Source organism: Uloborus diversus, chromosome 5 (genome assembly GCF_026930045.1).
Source record: "Uloborus diversus isolate 005 chromosome 5, Udiv.v.3.1, whole genome shotgun sequence".
In the NCBI taxonomy this organism is placed as follows: Eukaryota; Metazoa; Arthropoda; class Arachnida; order Araneae; family Uloboridae; genus Uloborus; species Uloborus diversus.
Genome location: NC_072735.1, coordinates 116,588,616 through 116,613,126, shown reverse-complemented (window position 1 = coordinate 116,613,126; position 24,511 = coordinate 116,588,616). Strand labels below are relative to the sequence as shown.

At 31.9% G+C, this 24,511-nt stretch overlaps 1 protein-coding gene across 1 annotated transcript in view; it reads right to left on the bottom strand.

Annotated features, from left to right (window-relative positions):
* Nucleotides 1–1,387: 1,387 nt before the first annotated feature.
* LOC129222845 (kin of IRRE-like protein 1) overlaps nt 1,388–24,511 on the bottom strand; it is a 554,018-nt gene continuing 530,894 nt past the window's right edge. Inside the window, exons 10-12 of the mRNA XM_054857396.1 lie at nt 6,894–6,924; nt 4,723–4,867; nt 1,388–2,298 (exon numbers count right to left, since the gene is read on the bottom strand). Coding sequence (XP_054713371.1) covers nt 2,110–2,298; nt 4,723–4,867; nt 6,894–6,924 — 365 coding nt within the window. The 3' untranslated portion in view covers nt 1,388–2,109. The remainder of the gene's footprint in view (nt 2,299–4,722; nt 4,868–6,893; nt 6,925–24,511) is intronic.

The following is a 24,511-nucleotide window of genomic DNA, read 5'->3' as shown; positions in this document are numbered from 1 at the left end:
CCTCCCCAAGAAGAAACGATTACTTTCGAAGTTTTGGTATCGGAGCCATAAGGTAAAAGATACATTTGTAAAAACTGTTTCATTCATAGTCATCAAAAAAAGTAAAGTTTGAAAGTTGATTTAAACCTTATTGGGTAAATAAGAGCATAGTTATGTGGCAAAAAACACGAAAAAAAGTATTTTATTCGCTAAATATTTTAAATTTTATTAATGATAGCGTTTTTGTTTCTTAGAAAACTTAATTCCTCACTCGTACCATGAACAGTGCTATAAAACCTCATCACTGTTCGGAACATTAAAGGAGCTGCAAATCAATTTAGAGAGCAAAACAGACAAACATCATACACAACATATATTATATCATTTTTATACGCAACAGTCATGAATAACAAAGACAACACATCAATAAACATCAAAATATTATGTACAGTTAAGAGCTGTCACAAAATACAATTTACAATGATTAATTTCAATTATATTTTCGCTTACGTATTGAATTTATTTTAAACATTCGTCAAAAGGAAGGTTTTATTAACTAATTCCGCTTTTAATAAAACTGGAAACAACGAAAATTGGTAATAAGTTCAGTTCAAAAAGACAAGCTTTGTCGTATGTCTAATTTTTACTGAACAACATACAAAATTAAGAAAATTAAGCTAAAAAAAAAAAAAATGAATGACTGAATACTCGCTCTCACTAAAATAATTTCGTTGTGGATTATTATTTGTTTCAAATTTCAGCTCATAAATCTTGTATCAACTTACCATTTTTATTATTTGATTAAATAAATATAAATTTGTTAAATCTGAGTAAAATATGTACGTTTCAAGTTCCATTGTATTATCGATTTTGGCAATCTCATATTGGTGACAATATGGATGCGGCGTTAAAATTTTAAAATCAATCAGATATTTTTGAGAATTATATTCTTGGATGAGAAAAACCACAACATCAATAACTAAAAGCTCTTTTTTTCACACGTCAGATGTCACATCAGTCATCGATGACTTCACTAACGACTGACTGTATAAAAAAAGTCAGTACGAAACTAAAAAAGGGAAAATACTATGATCAATTTTAAGTTAACCAATCACATGTACTTAAATATTACTTATTAAAAACTTTAAAGGGTTTTACTGAAGTTAAACAGCTAAAAAAATGGTGTGTGGCAGTCAACGTGTTAAGTAAAAATATGCATGAATTTAATGTAACCTATAATTAAGTAAACAAGTGTTGAAATTTTTCACAAATTACTTACGAGCAATTTATTTTCAAAAACAAGCAGATTTTATTAGTACTGTCAAGAAATGCTTTTTTTTTGTTAAAAAATTAGGCACTTTGGCTAAGCAATTTAACTTCGCTAGTGCAGATTTTTTTTTTTTTGTTGTTTGTTTCATTAACTATATTAGTTATTATTTGTTCATAGCCAGATATTGTTTTTTTTTTGTTTCATTAACTATAATATCAAGTTTAAACTTGTTTTTTAAACTATCGTTATTTAGGATACAAACGTAAAAATACCTATTTTCCTCATGAAAAGTATCGTAATATTAACTGACATTATTTTAAGATACGAATGTGTTTAATGCCGGTAGGAGTTCAAAATGTAAGTATCTTACAAACAACCTACCTCAACCTCATTGCAAAATCTTAAAGTTGACTTCATATTTAAACACGACTTATAACATTCACAAAAATATTTAGATGCAGCAAAGCTCGCACAGTTCATTAAAGTTTGACTCTGATAAGATGATTTCCGATGGGTGTAGGATTAAACGATTCCATTTGTTGAAATAGGGGTGAGGAACGCTGGTTTGCTTTGCTAATAACGGTTATTAGCTTTGTGCCATTGCAAGAATTTCCCCTCTTTCAACCTATAAACAAATGAACTCGTCGGAGGTCAGGCATCTTGTTATCAGAGCCATACTAAGCTTTAAAAAGTTTATATTTAACTTCACGAGTATTTACTGAAGACACTCATTTAATGTAAGCGTAGTTCGTCTTCAAACTTCTTTAGCTTCAACACTTTTTTTGGAAGCCCACGCTGTTGTGGAATGTACACGAATTGGCATAGTTACGCCAAAGAGTCGGAAAAGTCCTTTTGTCCAACTACAATGATGCTTGCTCGTACAGTTTTGGTTGGAACTGTATTTCTGCATATTCAGTCCTGTCTCTTCTTTGAGGTGGATTATGTCTATTTTTGTTGGAATGTCCGTTTCTCGGTTGTGAAACTGGATTGGGTAGATCTAAGCTAGCATACACCAGAGATGCTTCATTTTGATTGTCGTTTTGATCCGGCTGGAAAATAAAAAAGTAATATTAAAAAATTGTTGAGGTACACGATGTGGAACACAAAAATAATTACAATAAAATATTGTCAAAGTGACTGGTCAAAGTGTTCTAACGATGGGCCAAATCTAATCTGGTAGCGTCGGAATGCTTTGATTAGGATCTGCCGTATCCCCACTATAGACCACGAAATACTAAAGTTTTCCAAAACAAGTAGAAGTGTTGAGCTCTGTTAGAAGTACAGTTGTTTTGTTTATCAATGTACAAAACGCATAATTTAAAATATTATATGGTCTTTTGAATTAACAATTTGCTACGACGACTTTTAGCTAGAACGTATTCCATTGAAAGTTGGATTTCCTGTACTCATAAAAAAAAGTGCACGTTATTTTAAATTTTTCTTGCACGCATAATTATAAATGTCTTTTTTATTTCTGCAAAAAGAAAACTTTTTACTTACTATACACAAGATATTCTTATTTATATAAAAAAAATCGCCTCTATAGTTCGAAAGTTTTTAACTAGTAATTTATAGCACCTTCCAGAATCAACCAAGTACAGATAAAATATAATGTATCCCTAAAGTATACTTAAAAGTAAGAAAATGTATACCTTCTATTTTTAAATTTCGCAAAGCAGTACACTGGAAATGAGAAAAAATGTTTCTGAACATCTGAAGTTACGCAAACAAATTATCATTCCAATAATAATAAATCATTTTGCTCAGTTCAATGAGTCAGATAAATTTTTACATTTAGCATAGGCTTTTAATTTTTGTACATTTACATTTTAGTAACTACTATGTACTACATTGATACAAAGTATCGAATAATTCTCACTTTAAAGTTCGTAGTTTAAAATTTCTGAATACAGCCAACCTTTTCTCGGAACTTCATCCCCTCAATGGATTAAATGTTTGATACGAGTTGAAAAAATAAATGCACACAATTTTGAGTGAATTTATTATTTTTTAAACTCTTATCGAAACACTATTATGATTTTACTTATTAAATACTAATTTATTCCAGTATTTTCTACCAGGTTCTCTTATAGTAATTATTTTTATCAGCTCATTCCTTTTATTTGACATGCAAATAGCAGACATTAAAAAATAATTGCTTTTTACTACAGTTCAAATTTTTTGCAGTTGACTATCAACAGAGTGCATTTTTGAAAGAGTATCTCCTCAATATAGTTTTATAAGTGATTATTTTTGTATTATTTTTGTACCATCTACAGAAATTCTAAAACTATCTCTCGTAGCATATTTTGATTGAATAAAGGAAAGGAAGATGAAAATAATCCTGGAAAGAATTAGCAGTTCCATGATTTGGTTTTAAATTCAAAGCGTTTTCGTTTGCCTCCAAAATACATACCTAGGAAATATCTGGAGAGCGTTACATTTTAGAAGTCAATATCGTTGAAAAAAAAGGTTTTTTTTACTCATTATAGAAGTGATTTTTTGATCCGTATCTATATCATGTTATTTACATTATTATATTTGTTATTTATCTGTTATTTACATTGATTGTAATTAATGTAACTGAGTAAGTTAAATTTATTAAAAAAATATGTAGTGATTGGATTTATTATCGCTACCTGAAGTTATTTTATATACTAGTTCTAGTGAATGCAAAAAAAAAGTTTGACATTCATTTGTTGCACATCTTATATGCTTATAACTGGTAACAGTTTTATGTCAAAATGTGGGAAAATAATTTTTAATTATTACACGATTGTCACGAAAGGAGGCCAGAGCACTAAAAGATTTTGTGCGCAAGTGCAAAAATAACCAAAGTGGCGCCCTCTCTGGTTCCACGATTTTCAGTGACTGTTACAGCTAGTACAGATGTAGTGCGGCCATGGTCAGACATGCAGGAAAATTACGCAACAAAGAAGGTAATGCAGACAGAAAAAAGGAAAAAAAATCACAAAAACTTTTAAACTTTTTTTTTTTGCATTTTTTCTGAATGTATACACTATAAAAAAAACATCCTACCAAGAGTATTTGTCATAAAATTAATGTTGAAATTTGTGTTAAAATATTGAAATTTGTAAAACGTATAATATCTCTGAAAATTCGCAACTCCAGAGCACGAATACCTTACTTTGCGGTAATTAACAATACTACAGAAAAAGATAAAACATTCCATTCCACGTGTTTTCTTTGGGGTAAATTACAAGCTTCAGACAGTATACGGTGTAATGTAATTTCAGAAGAATAAATAAGAAAACTTCCCACAGATACGATGAAAAATTAATGTCATTCACTAAGCGTCAAAAGCAAGTTATAAATTACGGCATTTATTTGTTTTACCTTTTTCCTCCGTCAATAGACAGTGGCTGCAGCGCATCCTATATTTTATTGGAGTTGCGAATAAAGAGTCAGTTAACCTCTTAATTATTTAACATTTAAGTTTATTTAACACTCACCTTGACATTTTCGTAAAGCGGTCTGTTATCTTGAGAATTATTGCTCCCTTTTTTCGAAGCAGAGTAAAGTGCATCCGGAGGTATAGCTCCTGGTTTTGACCGTCCATTTTGGATCAGATCAGCTGATCTTCCACTCTCAGCATCGCTGCTAAAAGGGAAAACAAGCAAGGAGTGGTTAGTTTTGTATTTGCATGTGCGAGGGATGTTTCTTTTCAACCTACGGTACACTTTATAAAAATTAGGCAGGTGGCTGATGTGCGTAGTAGGCAACAGCATGTCTCCCCTTCTACACCGTGGTCACTGCCGAATCCAACGCGTCATTTTTGGCTGTGCTTAGTGACATAAGCATGAGTCAGAGCCTAAGCATGAGTTGACTCTACCGCCAAGTCTGAATTGCAAAGTAATGTTTGTTTCCGGCAAGCAGGAGGTAATAGTCAAATGGAAATTCATCAATGATTGAGTCAAGTATATGACGACAGCTTTACGAGTGATGGTGTTGTTTCTGTAGGTTGTAGACAGTTTGAAGATGGGCGAGAAGAATGGAAGTCTTTAGCTACAGAAAACCTTGTTCAACGGGTTGATAAGGCAAATATAAGGTTGAAAATTAGCGATTTATCAGTGAAAGTAGTGATTTATGGAATAACGTTTCCATAATGATCAGGAAATAAACGAAACAGTCCCAAAGCAACACAGGACACATTTTATGAAGAGAGTATTTGAAAGCTTTATTAAAATTATGAGTGATAGTGATGTTTCTATGCGGTGTTGAAAGTTTGCCGATGGCCAAAATAAATTGCACGATGAAGGAAGTCAAGAACTCAAGTCTCTTACTGCAGACAACCTTGTTCAACAAGTTTCTACATTGGATAAGGTTAGCCATTTGTGATTCATAGTTAAAAGAAATAATTTGAGGGGTACCGGTTCTATTATGGCCAGGAAATCAAAGAAACAGTCCCAACTCACTTCAAATCATTGGTAAAACATTTTATGAAGACGGTTTTTTAGAGTTTTATCAGAAATATGGCAAATACATCAACCGTCAAGATGATTATGTAAAGAAGTAACCTTATTTTACATTACTTTTGGCAATGTTTTTTTGTTCAATATTTCACCGTCTTTCTTTTACAGCCTATCGGAGGTTGAAAAAGAAACATCCTTCGTAGCACATACACATATTAGTGTACAAACTCACTAGATTCTAATAATGAAAATAAGAAACATATTAATTTTTATTCTTAGCGTTAATAAGATAATAATCACTTTTATTCATCTCCGTGTATTGCATACTATTGACTTTATTCGATTGTTTTTCACAAAAATTTGGTAGCATTGCATTGTAGTATTGTCGAATGCAATACTGCGATGCATTTTTGTACCATTGTGCATAAATAACTTTTGTAAAATTTTTAGTGTTCTTTCCTTCTTCTGGTTTTCCATATTTCAGAATGAACTTAAAAGAACATGGAAAGATTCTGAGCACAAATGTTAACTGATTCTGTTTTTGATATTTATCTGAAGAAGAAAAATGATGGTGGTAATGAAGTGGTAAATGTTAGTATAATAAAAAAAACATGGTGGTGGTGGGCACGTGAACTGTTAAGAACTGTTTTTCAAGATAAATAAATAAAGTATGCCATTAAAAACTGATTTGATCTTATCAGAAAAAAAAAGCTGTGCTGATGATTTTGGCGAAAATTATTTGAGAACATTTTATCATCTATTTCCTATAGTATACTTATTTTTATATTAAAAAATATGGCAACGGGAAGAAATAAATTTGAGTCACTGTAATTTTAGCCCCCTCCTCCTCCTTCCAAAAAAAAAAAAGAAACTTTTTTTTAAAATTAAAATGCATTTCTTTTGATGTGCCTTTTATTTTCATTTTTTTCATTTTTTTTTTAACGATAATAGATTTTTTAATGGAAAAATTATGTCACCTTCATTGTTTAATTGGAGCTACTACTGTTTACTTTACCATTCGTTTATTTAATTTTTACGTATCAATTTTATTAGATGAGTGAGGCATATTATGTACTTATTGCTAAAATGTACGTACATATAATATAATACAGACAGTCATATAGTACAACATATCCTTATTTTTTAAAAAAATTTAAAACTAAAATATGCAAAAACAGTAAAAAATGGCAAGTTATTATTAACGATCTTACCTTTCGCTACTTTCTGGTTTGAACCGTTTCCCTGAAATAAAAATGAAAATAAGCTATAGTATCATGTTTATCTTTACAGCTTTTAAAATCACAGTTTTACACACGTAATTTTGTTGGGGATTGAAACAACGTTCACTTAAAATTTTGCACTATTTAATATTATTTATAAATTTGGCTATAAGTAAATAGTGACATTAAAACAATGATCAAATTAGCAAAATAAACAATGACATCCAATCACTTTGTAATATTATCCTAATTACGCTATAAAGAAATGCATAAGTTTAATGTAGATAAAAAAATTAAACGTAAAGATATGTAGAAAATTAATGGAAATATGCTGGATGTGATAAATATACATATTTATATATCTTACGTGGTAAACATATAGATTCAAAAAATGTAAAAAAGTAGGCAGAAACTTTTTTTAAATAGAATAATGAATGAGAATAAGGCTAAAAAAATTCAAACTAAACGACAAAAGAAAATAAATACTATACTCTTCCATGATTTTTAGTTTCTGGAAATCTATTTAAGATAATAGTTATTCCATTATTCGATATAAATGAACGAACAGTTATATCAAACTTTTATAAATTTGGAGCTGATAAGTACTATAACTGGTAGGATAAGTGGTAAAACTAGCAAGAAATTACAGCTATCTGCTGTTTACCAACTACTTTAACACGTGTTTGCAAATATTTAAATGAAGTTTTTAAAGTATGCGGTATTAATTTTGTAAATGTTAGTGTTAGCCTAGGAGAACACAGTGCGAGGGACGCTAATAAGCAAATATATTCAAGCGATTTTTGTATTTTTTTAATTGTTACTTTTTATTAATACTTTAGCGTAACACAATTTCAATTACTTTTCAAGTATTTGTAGTTTGTCGTCACTATACCACTCCAATTAAAGTAAAAATCGGTACAGATGAACAAATATGCAATAAAATAAATAAAGAAAGAAAGAAGGAAAGAAGAGAGAAACGTCTTTCGGGGTTACAGGATTAAGGCTTTCCGTTGCAAAAAATTTGAGCTTATGAAAGAAAAAACAACCAAATAATGAACAATGTTTTTGCTAAAGATACCCCATGAATTTTGAAATTTTAGTTAGTAAAACTGATGTTTTATTAGTTAGAAATGTTAAACTAAACCACTAACGTTTTGGAAAAATGCGCCCGGGAAACAGTACCGTTCATTTGGCGTTGTCACTGGATCATACGACCATTAGAAAAATATAGCTTCAACGTAAACAACTTAAGTACATAATTGTCCCCCATCAAGGTATTAGTCTCATGATTTGTTTCATTCCTTGTTTAAATGAAGTTTGAAATAAAGTGATGCGCAATTTTAATTCACAGGAACGGTGGCGATTTTTTCCAGCGGAATTTTTTCCTCTTGAATATATTCTTTCCCGATAATTCAAAAAGACTACCACTTTCTTTTAACTTTTCAGTTTTAAATCTCAGTAAATACCTGCAAATACGCGTAAAACATTCTCTATCGCAATAACATATATTAAATTTTCAGATAAAAACTAAATCATATGCGGCGAAAAGCCGCTGATGTGTGTAGTACAACTTCTGAATTTTTAACCGCCTGCTGTTAAAATGATTACAAATTTATTGTTTGGCATTACAAATTGATAGCTCATTAATTCATGAGCTCTTCCCACAGCTTGCTGTTCACGCTCATAGGCAAGCAGCAGCGAGCGATAATCGACCGCTAAAAATCCAACATATGCTAAAGAAATAAAGCAATTTTATGCGCGTACGGCGCGTTCCCCGTCCCGTTAATACGCCCAGAACGAAGACTTCAAACATTTCGAAGTAATATTCCCGCTTTTGCTGTTAAAATAATTTATGGTCTTAAAAGGTCATTACTGGTTTTCCATTAACGTTTCTGCACTGAATAAAATAATAAAAGACTTCGGAAAATGACGTAATAATAAAAAAGTTCATGCCGTAAAGGCTCGTTCTGATATGGCTAATAACAGATTAGAGGTAAATTTAATTGATTAATGGTACTTTATAAGTCACGTCGGAAAAACCCCATTTTCATGAATTCATCGATTTATAGCTTTTTATTCTCCTTTGTATTTTATCGCACTGTTGTATATCTGCCAAAAGGTTTGGGAGCGTTTTTTATTATAATTATCATTTATTATTATCATGTTCCTTGTTACAACGGAAGGCTATAGAGACAATTTTTTGGCCACAATTGTTCCGCCCGGGAATAATAGAAGTTTTGACAAAAAAGAAAAAAAAAAAACATTCGACAGCCATATTGATTTTAGTTACGTCGTAACTTTCCCGCGAATTTCCTTATGTCCTCATATCTTATTTCTTGAAGAAAGTTGATCGACAATTTAAGTGGAAGACGGATATCTTTTCGGACGTACTCCAGCGAAGCATGTTTTTTTGTTTGATTAATTCAAAGTTGATCATTCTCTGCCTTTAATGCAAAGATCTTGACAAGGGAGTTGATTGCATCTCTTTCCCGGACAAAGACAATAAGATGGATTGGGATTCTTGAAGAGAAAAGAAAGTCATCTTAGCGACGTTCCAGTAAGCAGTTAAAATTGATAAATGGGGAAAGTGCTATTGGGAGCAACGCAAATAGGAGGAGCACGAAAGTTTACTTTGAATTAATGCAGTGCGTAATGTGACAGTTAAAGAACTCATTCCGTCACATTCATTTTAACTTATACAAAGAGGTGATTGCGAGGAATTCGGTGATTTTTTTTTCCGGATCTTTAAACGAAATGTTTGATTTATTGCAGCGTTTCTCTGTATGAAACTTCATTTATTGCTACTTTTTGATAGTCGAACATTCAGTTTAGTATGTTCTAAAATAAGCAGTTTTTTTGGATGCAAAATTTTGAATCACTATGGGGAAAATTGAATAGATTACAAAACTAATTTTCAAGATAACTTTCATTCTTTTTAACATTTTTTTTTTTCAATTTTAATTTTTTATTTTAATGCAGTGTGTAATGTGACAGTTAAAGAACTCATTTTGTCACATTCATTTTAACTTATACAAAGAGGTGATTGGGAAGAATTCGTTGATTTTTTTCCAGGTATTTTAACGAAATGTTTGATTTATTGCAGCGTTTCTCTATATAAATATCCACTTCTTTCTCTTTTTTGATTCTCAAACATTCAGTTTAGTATGTTCTAAAATTAGCTGTTTTTTTAGCTGCAAAATTTTGAAACGCTACGGAATTTTTTTTGTTGAAACTTTAAGTTAATGCAGTGAGTAATGTGAATTACATCACATTCATTTTAACTTATACAAAGAGGTGATCGCGAGGAATTTAGTGATCCCCCCCCCACACATATTTCAACGTAATATTTAATTAACTGCTTTCAATCTTCAGTAGAATTTTCGTTCTGTTAAGCCTATTTTTCACTTTAAATTGATGCAGTACGCAATGTGACAGTTAAAGAACTCATTCCATCACATTCATTTCAACTTATCCAAAGAGGTGATTGCGAACCAATTAGGCGATTCCCCCCCCCTCCAGATATTTTAACGTAATGTTTAATTAACTGCAACGTTGCTATATATGAAACTTCATTTATTGCTTTTAGATACTCGAACATTCAGTTTAGTTGTTCTAAAACTTGTTTTTTTTTTTTAGATCGACAAAATTTTAAAACGGTATGGGAAAATTTGAGGAGATTATGCAATCATTTTTAAAAATTCAATCTTCGGGAGAGTTTTTGTTTTGCTAAGCCAATTTTTTTACTTTTTTTTTTTTTTTTTTTTGACGCTGTGCGTAATGTGACGATTAAAGAACTCATTCCGTCATATTTATTTTAACTTATACAAAGAGGTCATTGCGAAGAATTCGGTAATTTTCTTTTCCAGATATTTCAACAAAATGTTTAATTTATTGCAGCGTTTCTCTGTATGAAACTCCATTTATTGTTACTTTTTGATAGTCGAACATTCAGTTTAGTTTGTTCCGAAATTAGCTGTTTTTTTAGCTGCAAATTTTTGAAACGCTAAGGAGAAATTTGAATAGATTACAGAATCAGTTTCACAAAATTAATCTTCAAGAGAATTTCCATTCTTTTAAACTTATTTTTTTAAACTTTAAATTAATGTAGTGTGTAGTGTGATAGTTGAAGAACTCATTCCGTCGCATTCCTTTCAACTTATACAAAGAGGTGATTGCGAGGAATTTGGTGATTTTTTCCACAGATATTTCAACGTAATATTTCATCTATAGCCACGTTGCAGTTAATTAAACTCCATTTTCAATCTGCAGGAGAACTTGTGTTCAGTGAAGCCTATTTTTCACTTGAAATTGATGCAGTGCGTAGTGTGACAGTTAAAAAACTCATCCCGTCACATTCATTTCAACTTATACAAAGTATTGTAAAGAATTTATTGACTTTATTTTTTCGGATATTTAAACGTAATGATGGATTTGTTGCAGATTTCTCTGTATAAAACTCCATTTATTGCATGGTGCTTCTTGATAATCGAACAATCAATTTAGTGCTTTCTAAAATTAACTGCTTTTAAAGCTGCAAAATTATTAAATTCTATGAGGATAATAGAATAGATTTAATAACCATTTTTACAAATTCAATCTTCAGGAGAATTTTCGATTCTTTAAGCCTATTTTTTTCACTTTAAATTCAAGCAGTGTGTAATGTGGCAGTTAAAGAACCCATTTTAACTTCTACAAAGAGGTGATTGCGAACAATTTAGTGACCCCCCTCCCTTCCCCCAAATATAGAAGTCATTCGAAAGCGACAAGCTCCCTGGTGGGATCGAACCCACGATCTTAGTACTTTTTGCACGACGTTCTGAACAACTGAGCTCGTTTTTCTCGTGGGGCACTATTCATTAAAGTAATGCTTTATATATATATATATAAAAGAAGAGAATAAACTGACTTTTTTGAAACCACCTCAATACGATTTGTGTGTTCATTTTTTGCCGAAAGCAGTGAAAAAAATCTTTAAAATTATGCTTGATATATCAAGTTGGATGAATTATTGAGGAAGTAATGGCGATCTCACAAAAAGACCTTCGAGAAATAATCTTTATGAGGAAAAGAATGTAGCCCACTTTTTTTTGTGATGTGACTAAAGTGAATAAACGTGAAAAAATATAAAGCAGCGATAAAACTGCATTCGCTCTTCCATATTATTTTGCAAAGAATAAGCTGGTATTAATATACATTAGCAATGCAAATAATAAACGAAAGCAAATCACACATTGCCAAGGAATTTAGCATTTAAAACCCGATTAGTTTAACTTGGTTAAAAATTAAAAGGTATAATTTGGTGCTAAAATATAAATAAAACAAGTAATTAATGAAACTAAGAATAAATTACCAAATAATTTTAAAATTGCAGTAATATTGCTTTTCTAGAGAATTGGTAGGGGAATGTGGAGTAAAGTAAAATGGCGGGGCTAAGTGAAACAATGAAATAGTTTCACAGTTTACAGCGCCACCTACCTAGCAATATTCTAACTACGTTCTTGAATATATAGCATTTGATTGCAACCAAAAAAAAAAATAACCCTAAAGATCAAGGCATATAATAATGCAATTTATTTTCAAAAATTGGTACACTTATTTGGATATTTTGGAGCTTAACAAAAACATTCTGTTATTAATAAATGATAAAGTTCTGTTGATTATCATTTTAAAATTGAGATATGCTAACGTTCAGTGAAATATTTTTTTCGTTATTGTTATACATATTTTTAACTTGATTATTTAATGCAATTTGTCGCTTATTTATTCATTCATTTATTCATTTATTCATTAATTAAGCACTTACATCCTTCATTTATAAATTTACGTATTTATTTTTTCAATCATTCATTTATTTTCTTGTTGATTAATTATCTATTTCATTCACTCATTCTTTCTATCATGTTTTAATTAATTTATTAATTCATTGAGTTATTGTTTTATTACTTATTCATTATTAATTCATTTGATGAAACATATTTCTGTAAACAAACAGAAAAAATTTCACAAAAAATATTTCATTTTTTTTACATTTAGTTATATATTTCCTACTAGATGACTGTATGCACTTTTAGCAGTTTAGTTTGTGCCAGTTCTGCACCCGAGTCATTGACAGTGAATGTTCTCTGTACAGCTTTCATTTGCGGATGTTCTTGACCAGTGGAGGATACATAAGAAAGGGAAAGGGAGGTTATGACCTCCCTTAAACTTTCAACAGTATTGACAAATAATATTTCAATGCAAGTTTTATTATAAAATACCTTATTTTTTATGTACAGTCATTTTCAAAAGAATTTTTCATTTTGTTCCATTTTGAAAATGTAAGTAATCTTACAAAATGTTTAACTTTATCACATTTTGTTTCTCAACTTACATTAAATGTTCGTTTTAGCTACTTAGCACTCAAAATTTCTTTAATAACTCGAAAACAGTAATAAATGAATAATTTCCTCTTTCTCTCTCTCTCTCTCTCTCTTCAATTTTTGACTTTTGATAGCTATCGATAATTCAGCGATATTCAATAACCCTTCATACATCTTAATAATTAATTTGTAAATATATATATCTGTACATTACAAAACTTATTTATTAAAATGAACGTTGTTAGGGCAAAAGTTATTTTTCTAGTTATCAGTTCTTAAAACTGATTTAATTGTATTTCGATTTAACTAAGTCTAAATAGGTACGAGCATCAAGGTGTTTATACCTTACCGAAAGTGTACGAATGAAATCAAACATTAAACATTCAACTGCGAATAAACTTAATTTCCCCCGGAAGATCTCCTCAGATACTTGATGCATAATTCAATTTTTCGGGTTCTTAAAACTAATATTTTCATTCAGGGGTGGCAGAAACTTTGCTTTGAAAGCTCAACGAAATTAAGCAATTTATGCCATTCCAACCATCTTCCCTTCCCTCGGCACCCCTTCCCTCCATGGAACGAAGAAGGTAGAAAGATCCTTGGAATCCAGATCGACTATAATTGAAACAATTGTTCTGTAGCCAGCTTAAAGTTGACGCAATTCATCTTCCGTGTCGTTATTGAATTTCTGATAAGAATTGTGCGTGATTCAATATTAGTCGGAATGCGCGAGTTTGAATTCATTGTCGGTATTATACGCTCCGTATTAATTGAAGCAATTTATTCAGATTGTATGATTAAATTTGTTTAAGATAATTTCAGATGCGAAATGCTCAAATTGGTAAATATTTTCTTTTAATTTCTCGTGCAAAGGATATACTTATGAAACTAATTCGTGCATGTATAGCTTTAGGATATCTGTCATTGACACATTCGAATTAAAACTGGCAGCCGAATTGCTTTTAGTAAACCTGGCTAGTGTTTTTAAATACATACTAGCACTAGATGTACGCACTTTTATCAGTTTAGTTTGTGCCAGTCCTGCACCCGAGTCATTGACAATGAATGTTCTCTGTATAGCTTTCATTTGCGGATGTTCTTGACTAGTGGCGGATACAAAAGCGAGGGAGATGGAGGTTATGAACCCCCCCCCCCTTAAACCATCAGTAATATTTTTCGTGCACATTGTGTATACAGTGGTTGTGTTTGCTTACTAAACACGAGTCCATTCTTTATATGGGTGTTTCGTCTTTCATTAAGCCCGAGTCCATTCTTCAGTTGGGTGTTTCGTCTTTCATTAAGCCCGAGTCCATTCTTCAGTTGGGTGTTTCGTCTTTCATTAAGCCCGAGTCCATTCTTCAGTTGAGTGTTTCGTCTTTCATTAAGCCCGAGTCCATTCTTCAGTTGGGTGTTTCGTCTTTCATTAAGTCCGAGTCCATTCTTCAGTTGGGTGTTTCGTCTTTCATTAGCCCGAGACCATTATTCAGTTGGATGTTTCGTCTTTCATTAAGCCCGAGTCCATTATTCAGTTGGGTGTTTCGTCTTTCATTAAGCCTGAGTCCATTATTCAGTTGGGTGTTTCGTCTTTCATTAAGCCCGAGTCCATGCTTCAGGTGGGTGTTCCGTCTTTCATTAAGCCCGAGTCCATTCTTCAGTTGGGTGTTCGTCTTTCATTCCCAACTCCCTACCTCAACACACAATTTACATTCCCACACACATACATGAAATTATGGCTACCTTCTTTTTTTTTTTTTTGCATTCAATACACTCTAATATCTATCTCAGAACCAGACTAACGTAAGTCCAAAAATTGTGATGTTCTGTTATTTAGTGCGTTGTATGTAGAAGTCTATTCCGCATTGAGCTAAGTGAACGTAATTGTAAAGCCCGCGTCCCATCATTTGCAGGCGCGAGAAAACGTTTTCTCGCTATCCTTAAAGTTGCGATTATGTAACTAACGTCCGGCTGGCTCTGAGGTACAATGTTAAATACATTTTGTTACCCTGATGCTAAAAAAGTTATTTTGATATTCTTTTCAATAATTTTAGCAAATCACTCTCATTTGAAGTATTGTGTTCAATGCCATATAGTGATTAGTGGACATGTGCCCTTTTCAACTGAAGAATCTCAACTTCATAAAACATAGGAAATGACACAGAAGTTTTTGAAATTAAATAACCTGTTATTCGAGATTAGTTTTGTAAAATCCAACTTCTTATTTGTTCCAGCCGTAAACGTCTTACGTTTTGGAAATAATAAATGATAACAACTTCGAGAATAATAAGCTTCGATATTTCTCTAAGAATACATTTTGTTTGTTTTTTATTCTTTAAAAGTAGCATATGAGTTATGAGTTACATGAAAACGAGACTTATATGCTAGAAAATTTGGTCAGTTCAGTCCTCGGATGGAAAATACCCACCACATCTCCTGCGCTGTGCATCAGTTTATTAAATTGTTAAAGTTTCATGATTAAACGTAGGGAGTTTCTAGAGGAAAGTAAGCTTGGTAAGTGCAGAAGGATATGAGGAAAACGAGAATGATTCTGCACGTTAATAACACTAACCTTGCAGCATACTAAACCTTCGTTACTCCGCTATCATGACGAGATATCAACAGGTTATGGCAGCTTAGCAATGAGTTTATTGCGACGCTAAAAAAGACGATTCAGTGACATCTTTAAATGCTACGAAGTGACTAATCCCAAAGTGACTGCCGCAACGACGTTGCAGTGATGTCACATGAAATATGTAACAAATATGTTATAGCGTTCTGTGAGACGTCTCAATTATCTCACTTTGTGACTTCAAGCGACTATTGTGACTCGCAGTGACGTCATTGTAACTTTGTCGTTACATGATGTGCTACAGGGTGATTATTTCAGGCCTTAAAATTTTGTAATTGAACTGTTTTAGTTCAAATAAAAACTATCATTAGATCATATAATAAACTACACAATCGGCCGTCAAAGTATAACGGGTGAAAATTGCTTCTAAATTTTTACGAAGCAGTTACCTGTTTGGTGATATTTTGATAGTTGAAAATTTCACCCTAACTTCAGTGGATTAACCCTAATCTCCAGTAGATAGCGTTAATTGTTGATCACTTTTTTATTTCTCCATTTTCCTAAAATGACAGTCTTACCAGTAACAATAGTTAAGTTACCGGATCCAGTTTAGCCTTGTCAAATAAAGCATTTCCCTGCATGTCAACTATTGCCAAAAAGTATATGTCCATCAAATTATAAATAACCTACTGAACTTTTGGTGCTTCAACAATGAAATAATACCGTCATTCATGCTATGGCGCGTGTTTTATTGTTGGTGACGTCAGAGCGTTACTAGATCAGTGAGTTCTGCTATTATACATATATATAAGGATATGACTTTGATTCACTTAATTACAAATATACAGAATGAAGATGTCTAACAGTTTCAGCCGTGGAGGGAGATTTTTGACGAATGTTAAATTATATATATATATATATATATATATATATATATATATATATATATATTCAAAAAGACAAAATGTATTGAAGTATTGAAACGTTAAGTGTTAAAGCCATAAAGACTGCCTAGCAATAACTATCCTCTTTAGAAAAAAAAAGAAAAAAAAAAAACTCTTCAAAAACAATGAAATATGACAAGCATTTACAGCGATACCACAAGTGAAGACCTCATTTACTCTTCGCTTACTTGGTTTCAAGCTTGATTGAACGAGGCATTCAAGGACTTCCAGAAGAGAAAAAGCGGGAAACATCAGTTAGGTCCTTCACGACAATCCTTTACCCCTCCCCAAACGCATATAATCTACACCAGAGAAATTGAGCCTCCGAGGTAGTGTTGTCTATTTCCACAGCGAACTTACATACATAACCCTCTTAGTTTAATCAGAACACTATTTTTTTTTTCGGAACTCGCTTAGTTAATGAGGGAAGTAAATGGAAGAAGCAAGGAACAAAAAGAGAGATTGCTTCTGGTGCTTTTGATGGGAAATAGCGGGAATGAGGGTTTAAAAGGGTGAGGGGACGCAGCCATAAGGTGTTGTTCCCAAAGCAGCAGAACTCTAGTTCCGAAGCTGGCCGGAAGGATTTGGCAACTAGTCCAATGAACGAAAAACAGGCGAAAAGTAATTTGTTTCAACTTTGTTCGAAAGGTATCTTTGCGTAATTTATCTCGAGTGTGAAGAAAAAATAGTTCAATCAACTAGGAGAATTAGTTTAGATAATATACAGGACTGAAATTAAGGCCTTGGCTATATCAAGATAGTAAAAAAAAAAGAATCTTAGGGGGAAAAAAGCTGCGCAGAGTTCGTGATGTAATTATTCTGGAAAAAAGGATAACCCTGAAATATTTTCATTATGAAAGATATTTTGCTGGACGCAAATATGAACTATATTTGTAATTATAATAATTGCATATATATATTAAATCATGACAAATATAAAACATTTAATGGACATTATTAAGAGAAAATAATATAAAAAACATTACGGATGCAATTGTTTTCAAACTGCAGGCTGAAGCAGAAAATCTTGCGTTTTATATCATATTTGGGCATGAAAACAAAAGTTTGTTAAATTGGGATGATTAGTAAATACAGTGAGAGCAATATCTGTACCGCTGAAATATTTTCACCAATGAGTGTTTTACAACTACTGTACCAATACCCAATGCCGATCGCCTTCTCTAGTGGTTAGAAAAGGGGGAACCCTGGCTCATGGATGTACTTTCTCTCTCCTCTCCTTTCTTAGTGTGAATGTGTTGTTATGCTGTGAATGATTGGCTGCCCTATAAATGGGTCCTTATGGCATGTGTGAACTGTCTAAGTCGGACTTCACACCAAATTACGGCATTGTTGAAAAAGTAAAACTCCGCCCCGAAATTGACAACTAAGCTGGCATAAGACAACAGCAAAATCACAAATACTCAATAATAACTACGGTTATAAATCGATGATTTCATTATGTATTTCTTCATATTATAAAAGTTAAGCAACATAATATATGAATGATATTATAATATGCAAGATTTTATAACAGCTTGAATGAATTATTTTACCAAGTTGGTAAATAAACGACAATATTGTTATATTTGTACGTATGGAATGAATCAATGTTAAATGCAGAGTTTTGAATAAAAGGTTAAATGTTGAGTAGTAAACTAGTAGTGTTTTGTAATCTATTGTATTCAAAGTGTCTGATATGAAACTCTGTACATTCATGTAGTTTTAGATTCTTAAGAATTTGCTCCAAAACTGAGAGATTTTCTTTTCTCAGCTTATTGCTTGTCACTCTCCTTTAATTACGAAAATGATACAACTAATGATAACTAAATGACACAACTACCTTTAATAAATAAAGTTTCTGCTTCAACTGGTTCGTGTCTGTTACAGTAAAAAATGTAACAAGAGTTAATTCTAAAAAATGAATGTAAAATAGTCATGCACTAGAGAGAAAATTAGAAGTTGTGGACAGTAGTAAAATATCTGAAAAAAGAGATTGAATACACAACAATGTACCTGCAGTTATTTTCTTTTCTTGTCTTACGACAAGTAATTAAAAAGTCCTAGTTACCTGTCTTACATCCAATAAAAGACACTGATTTTCCTAAAAGTTACGGACTAAAATAATGGTATGGGGAAAATATTTGAGGAAACTAAAAGGATTATTAATCCTTACAGAAGAAGAAATATTAATTTTTGCATACAAAGGTAGAAATAGTAACAAAATTCTTGTAGGCAAATTGGACAAAAAAAAGAAGAAAAAGAAAAACACACACGCACACACACACACACATGTTCAAAATTGGCATTTACAACAAAATCTCTTTTCTGATCTAGGTGGGGGAAAAAGGCAATAGCATTTGAAAAAAAAATCAAGTATTGTAATATTTATTGTCCGGAGCAGTCGTGTTTTCTTTCACTTTTTTTGAAATGCTGGCGTTTCTCTAGTTACTGAATAAAATATGATAGGTTTCCAAAAAACTACTATAGCAAGGTCATTTTCGATTCCTTTACCTGGCAGGTAACCATAACAACTGAGGAAAACTCTTACTTTCACATTTGTTTATATTTGTTCTAGAACACTATAGTGTCTACAAATAAAGCATACTCAATTGACCTGTGATGTCGTGAGAAAGAAATATTGGGTTTTACTTTTCTCATGCCACTTAATGTGCGAAACCGACAAAAAAAAAAAAAAAAAAGCGAGAACTACAATTTAAAAACTTATCCCTCATATTCATGTTTATAAACTGCGGCAAAGGTATATATTTAACATTGAATAGTAAATTATACTGAAATTCAAGAACTAATTAATTAAACAAACTAAGTGCTATATGTATTTTAGATTTCTCTGATTTTTTTTTTTTTTTGAGACAACTTTCCAAATGCAGTAAAAAAAAAATACTGAAAAAATATGTTTTTCTCTTTAACAAGAGATACTGTCCTTTAAAACACAATGAAAAATATCTTCTTTCTTTTTAATAGTAATATTTCCCTTATTCGTACTAATTTTTTTAAATAATTAGTGGATTAAAACTTTTAATCATGCTTTAAAGCTGCTTTGTGAATTACCGACTCTTAACTACTGGAAAAAATGTATATAATACACTAGTTTAAATTCATTTGCGCATTTTTGACTGTTAATTAGTACAAAAAACTGTTTTACGCGGGTATGTTTTATGATAAATGAATTTTATGAAAATCAAATTACAATTAAATGTAAAAGACATAAACCAGGACATTTGATCCCTATTCGGAAAAAAAATCATTTGGTTCGATGAAAAATTGCAACCTAATAAACCCAAGCACAGCCTCTAATCCAGAGGATAAAATACATTTTTAATGACCAAAGTAGGAAAATGCGTGTGATTTAAAATAATGATAATTAATGAAAAGAAAAATATTGCCTTAACGGTTGCTCTTACAAATTACATGATCCGTAATCGACGAATCCCTAATACAAATCCTTATAAATCCCTAATCGAGCAGATAGCAGAAGAGAGTAACTAAGAACGTTATTGTTCAGTTTTGACGAGAAAATTACATTTTCAGCAATATGGGTTGTAGTTAGTGACAGCGCTAATACACTGATCACATATTGTTCGATAAAAATAGTTATAAAAATTACAGATTTGACTTAAGTATTGTATCCAATTCAAAAAATCATATCCCATGAAACCATAACTTTAACCCTAAAGATTCGCCAAATTGTTGTTGTAATGGTCAGTTGACCGATGAATCACTACCAGAGACATAGCAAATGTTTTTTTCACAAGGTTGCGGAGTGGGAGGGAAAATGTCCAACATTAGGAATTTTAGAGCCTTTGACTCCAACTCCGACTCTTTTTACTCAAAAGCAGTCCGACTCCGGCTCCACAAGCACTGCTAGAGTTGCTGACCTCGAGGGAAAAAGACCCGACTCCAACTTCGGCTCTTAAAATTATAAACGTTCAACTACTGACTCCGACTCCCTTACCCCAAAATTAGTCTGACTCCATAACTCCGACTCCAGGCGTAAAACTACTTCTTGATATTTTTAGAGGACTGAAATTTATTTGGGAAAAGTGAAATTGGCGAAAATCGTAAAGACCATATAGTAAGAAATTCCATTAAAGTAAATATATGTATGAAAAAAGGGTAGGAGGAGAGGGGAGGAAAAGCTATGTACTATTTTGATTTTTCATATTTAGAATGAGCATTTGAGTTTAAAAAAATAACAACATGCCCTGGGTATGATTTAAAAAAACCATTGCTTTTCTCCTTCATTTTCTCAATGCTAAAGCTTTACATAAATAGCATACGAGAAAATATGTCTAACTAAATTTTTGAGGCAAATTTCCAATTTTTAATGACCCAAACACGTTTCTATTGAGGCGTTAAAAATTTCACCACTCGCTAATGCTTCACGTTCCTAGTAAGAAAACGAAGGATTACACAACTTTTGGCCGGGGCGCTTTAATGATTTTGAAATAAATGATTTCTATACTTAGTTTGTTAACGTATTCTTAAACAGCAACATACATGAAAATGGAATTTTTTCCCGCTCCTGGTCCGCACAAGTACCACTGATGACTTCCTTGTTCCTTCTCTATTACTAATAATAAAGCTGAAAGTCTCTCTGTCTGTCAGGATCTCTGTGACGCGCCTAGATTATTTTCATGAAATTTGGCATAAAGTTAGGTTGTAGCATAGGGGTGTGCACCTTGAAGCAATTTTTTAAAAATTCGATGTGGTTCTTTTTCTATTCCAATTTAAAGAATAAAATTATCATAAGATGGACGAGTAAATTACGAAATTATCATAACGTGGAACCGTAACATGGGCACAAGCCAATTGGCGAGAAAATTCACCATACAATTTTTTTAATATACAGGCGTACCAAAAGACCTTTTAATTTTCTATTTCGGGCAAAGCCGTGCGGGTACCACTAGTTTAAACTAAAGCACATATAATAATAAGCGCATTACCAGCATTTACCACTTCGCTTATCCTAATTCACTAAACGGATCTAATGAAAGAGAAGGTAAAACCCCAGTAAATTCAGCAGTAAAACTATCCTGAACGAATCATTTATCCTTTTAATTTGAAAGATGAGCGCAAAACGAGGCTCTTCTTTGCCACATCATTCTTCAATGCAAAAGTGCCTCCTCCCTACTTAAATCTTTGTTTTCTGCCCATAAGTGGAACTGTACGCTCTGGTCATTAATCTTCCTTAACAATTAGTCTGAGCCACACGTTCTACAGCCCTTGCAGCCTGTTTTATATCTCGAGATTCGTTCGATTATTGTCTAAGAGTTGGTTTTCTGGTTCGTTTGAAAGTGCTTATTTTTTTATTTTTTTTGATCTAGTAGTCGGAATTTGATTTCAGGAAAAGAATTGAGAATTAGATCAACAAATCTTTGCTACAGTTAAATTAAATCAATGTTATAAAATATATAAGGCTTCCAGCGAAATGGGGGAGCATTTTGGAAACCCAGCGTTATAAAGCAGAGATTTTCAACGCATTATATACAATAATTTTTTGCTATTTGAACAAGTACGTTTGAATAAATACATTGCATTTGTTATACATTAAATTACATTTCATGGGTAATCTCTTTTCCTCTTCTCAATTCTCTTCCGTTTTCAGCAGAAAAAAACATTTTCTTTTGCCTGCTAAAGCATGATTTTTTGGTTGCTGACTCTCTTGTGGTTTCCAAAGAAAAAACCATATATTATTTTCAAAGATAATTGGTAATTATTAAATATCCATTTCGTTAAAAGAATTTATTTTGCATTTAAAAAATATATATGTGACAAAATATATATTTTAGTTAATTTGATCAGCAAATGTTATTAAAGAATGGGAATGCGCGAAAGGGAGATTTTTTTAAGTTTAATGCACAAAGGGTATTTTCTGTTTCTGTCATTATTTCACTGTTTCCACTTAACTTTCTTGTAAAGTTAATTCCTCTGAACTCAACTTTTTTTGAAAAATCATTTATAAAAGTAGATTAGCATCAGAAAAATCCTGATTTTTTAAAAAAAAAATTTTTAAAGAGCTTTTTTTTTTATTTTAATTATCGGGACTAAGTTAAACAACAATTCGGTTATAAGGAATTTACCGAAAGTTATACGCAGGGCTTGAGGGCGTCATTCCAGTTACTTATTTATTGAAAGTAGCTGAAATTCTATCAAACGGTTTATTACAAAATGCTCAGCTCTTTTTATTTGGTAGCGCTTGATAAATGACAATCTTTTAGGACCTAATACTACTCCAAACATACGTTAGCCTTTTTTCCACCCTCCAAAAGAAATTAGAGTTGATTTCATGAAGCCTGAAGGTATAACTTGACCAGTAACCCCTAGAAGATCCAGTTTCGTGATCTGCAAGTCAGTGCCGCTAACACTACACTACTGGGGTGTTAGTTGTGCGAGTAACATTTTAGTATCTGTTTACTTGTTTTTCCAAACTAATACCAGAACAAAGTAATAAATATGATAATTTCATCAATTAATTACAACTTGAGAATGGGTTAAATTTACTCTAACTGTGTTAAAAATTGCATAAAGCACAATTAAGGAAGTAAAAAAAAATAGGATGTAAGTGGACACTGTCAAATTTCGAGTAAAACACGTCCTAGGCAGGTTTTAATTGATTTTTCTCTCCAAATCATGCTGCATAGCAGCACCTACCAGGGCTACTAATAATATCACTCCCCTTAATACAGAAAGACAGAGGAAAGGTTCACCTACCATTTGTACTGGTTATCTCTAAATTTTTAATTTTGTCACTTATATCCATTTCCTTCTCACTGTAAAATCATTATTTCAACTAAAGAAGAAGAAAAAGAAAAACGGGTATACATATTAAAAAAAAAAAACCTCACATCTGCCAACGTCTATGCAATAAATTACGAATTAGTTCCAGGGGGAAATTCTCCTCTCTTTCCAAAAATTTAAAAGTATCTTTTCTGAAAGAGCATGCTTAAAAACATAGGAACTGACCATTTAAAAAAAATTGTTAAAGTTTAATATTTTAAAAAAATTACTTAAATCAGTAAGCTTTTATTGTTTAAGCTTCTGCCGATGACATTACAGATGATGAAATGCCATTTTGTGTTGCCATTCACAGAGGAAACTATTTAATTCGCATCTTTACTCACTTGTATTGGCAACGATATGGTTGATAGCAAGCGTAGAGCGCAATTTGAATTCGCCTCTTGATTATCATAACGTGGAAACGCGGTGGAAAGATGCGCCAAAGAGCATCATTTGTGACGTCATCAAGACCACGCCTAGTTTGAAAAATCGGACATTTTAAAAAATTAATTAAAAAATAACTGTTAGGAAAATAACATTATTTTCTGGGTCCATGTTATTTTTTTCGCTTATTCTATCAATTTCACCGACTGAAAGTATTACTTTTGACTGAAGAAAACAACCCCATTGTCGCTCGACGCTTAAATTTATTTTTTGCAAACAGTGAGAGCTGTAACTCTCAAAACAAATTTCAGTTGAGTAGATTATACAACCTAAGCAAATAAAGATGTGTAAACTCATTCGTAAATGGATCTTTATCTCGTTTCATCAATAATAGGCTTAGACTCCGTCATTTTAAGTCTAGCTAAAAGAAAATCGTAGACTAAATCGGCGAATGCCAATAAATTTCCATAAAATGTTTTCCCGTTTGAGAAATAATTATTAAATTATGCGGAATAATGTATTGCATGCCTAATACATCTTCCTTTCAGGTAGATTGAG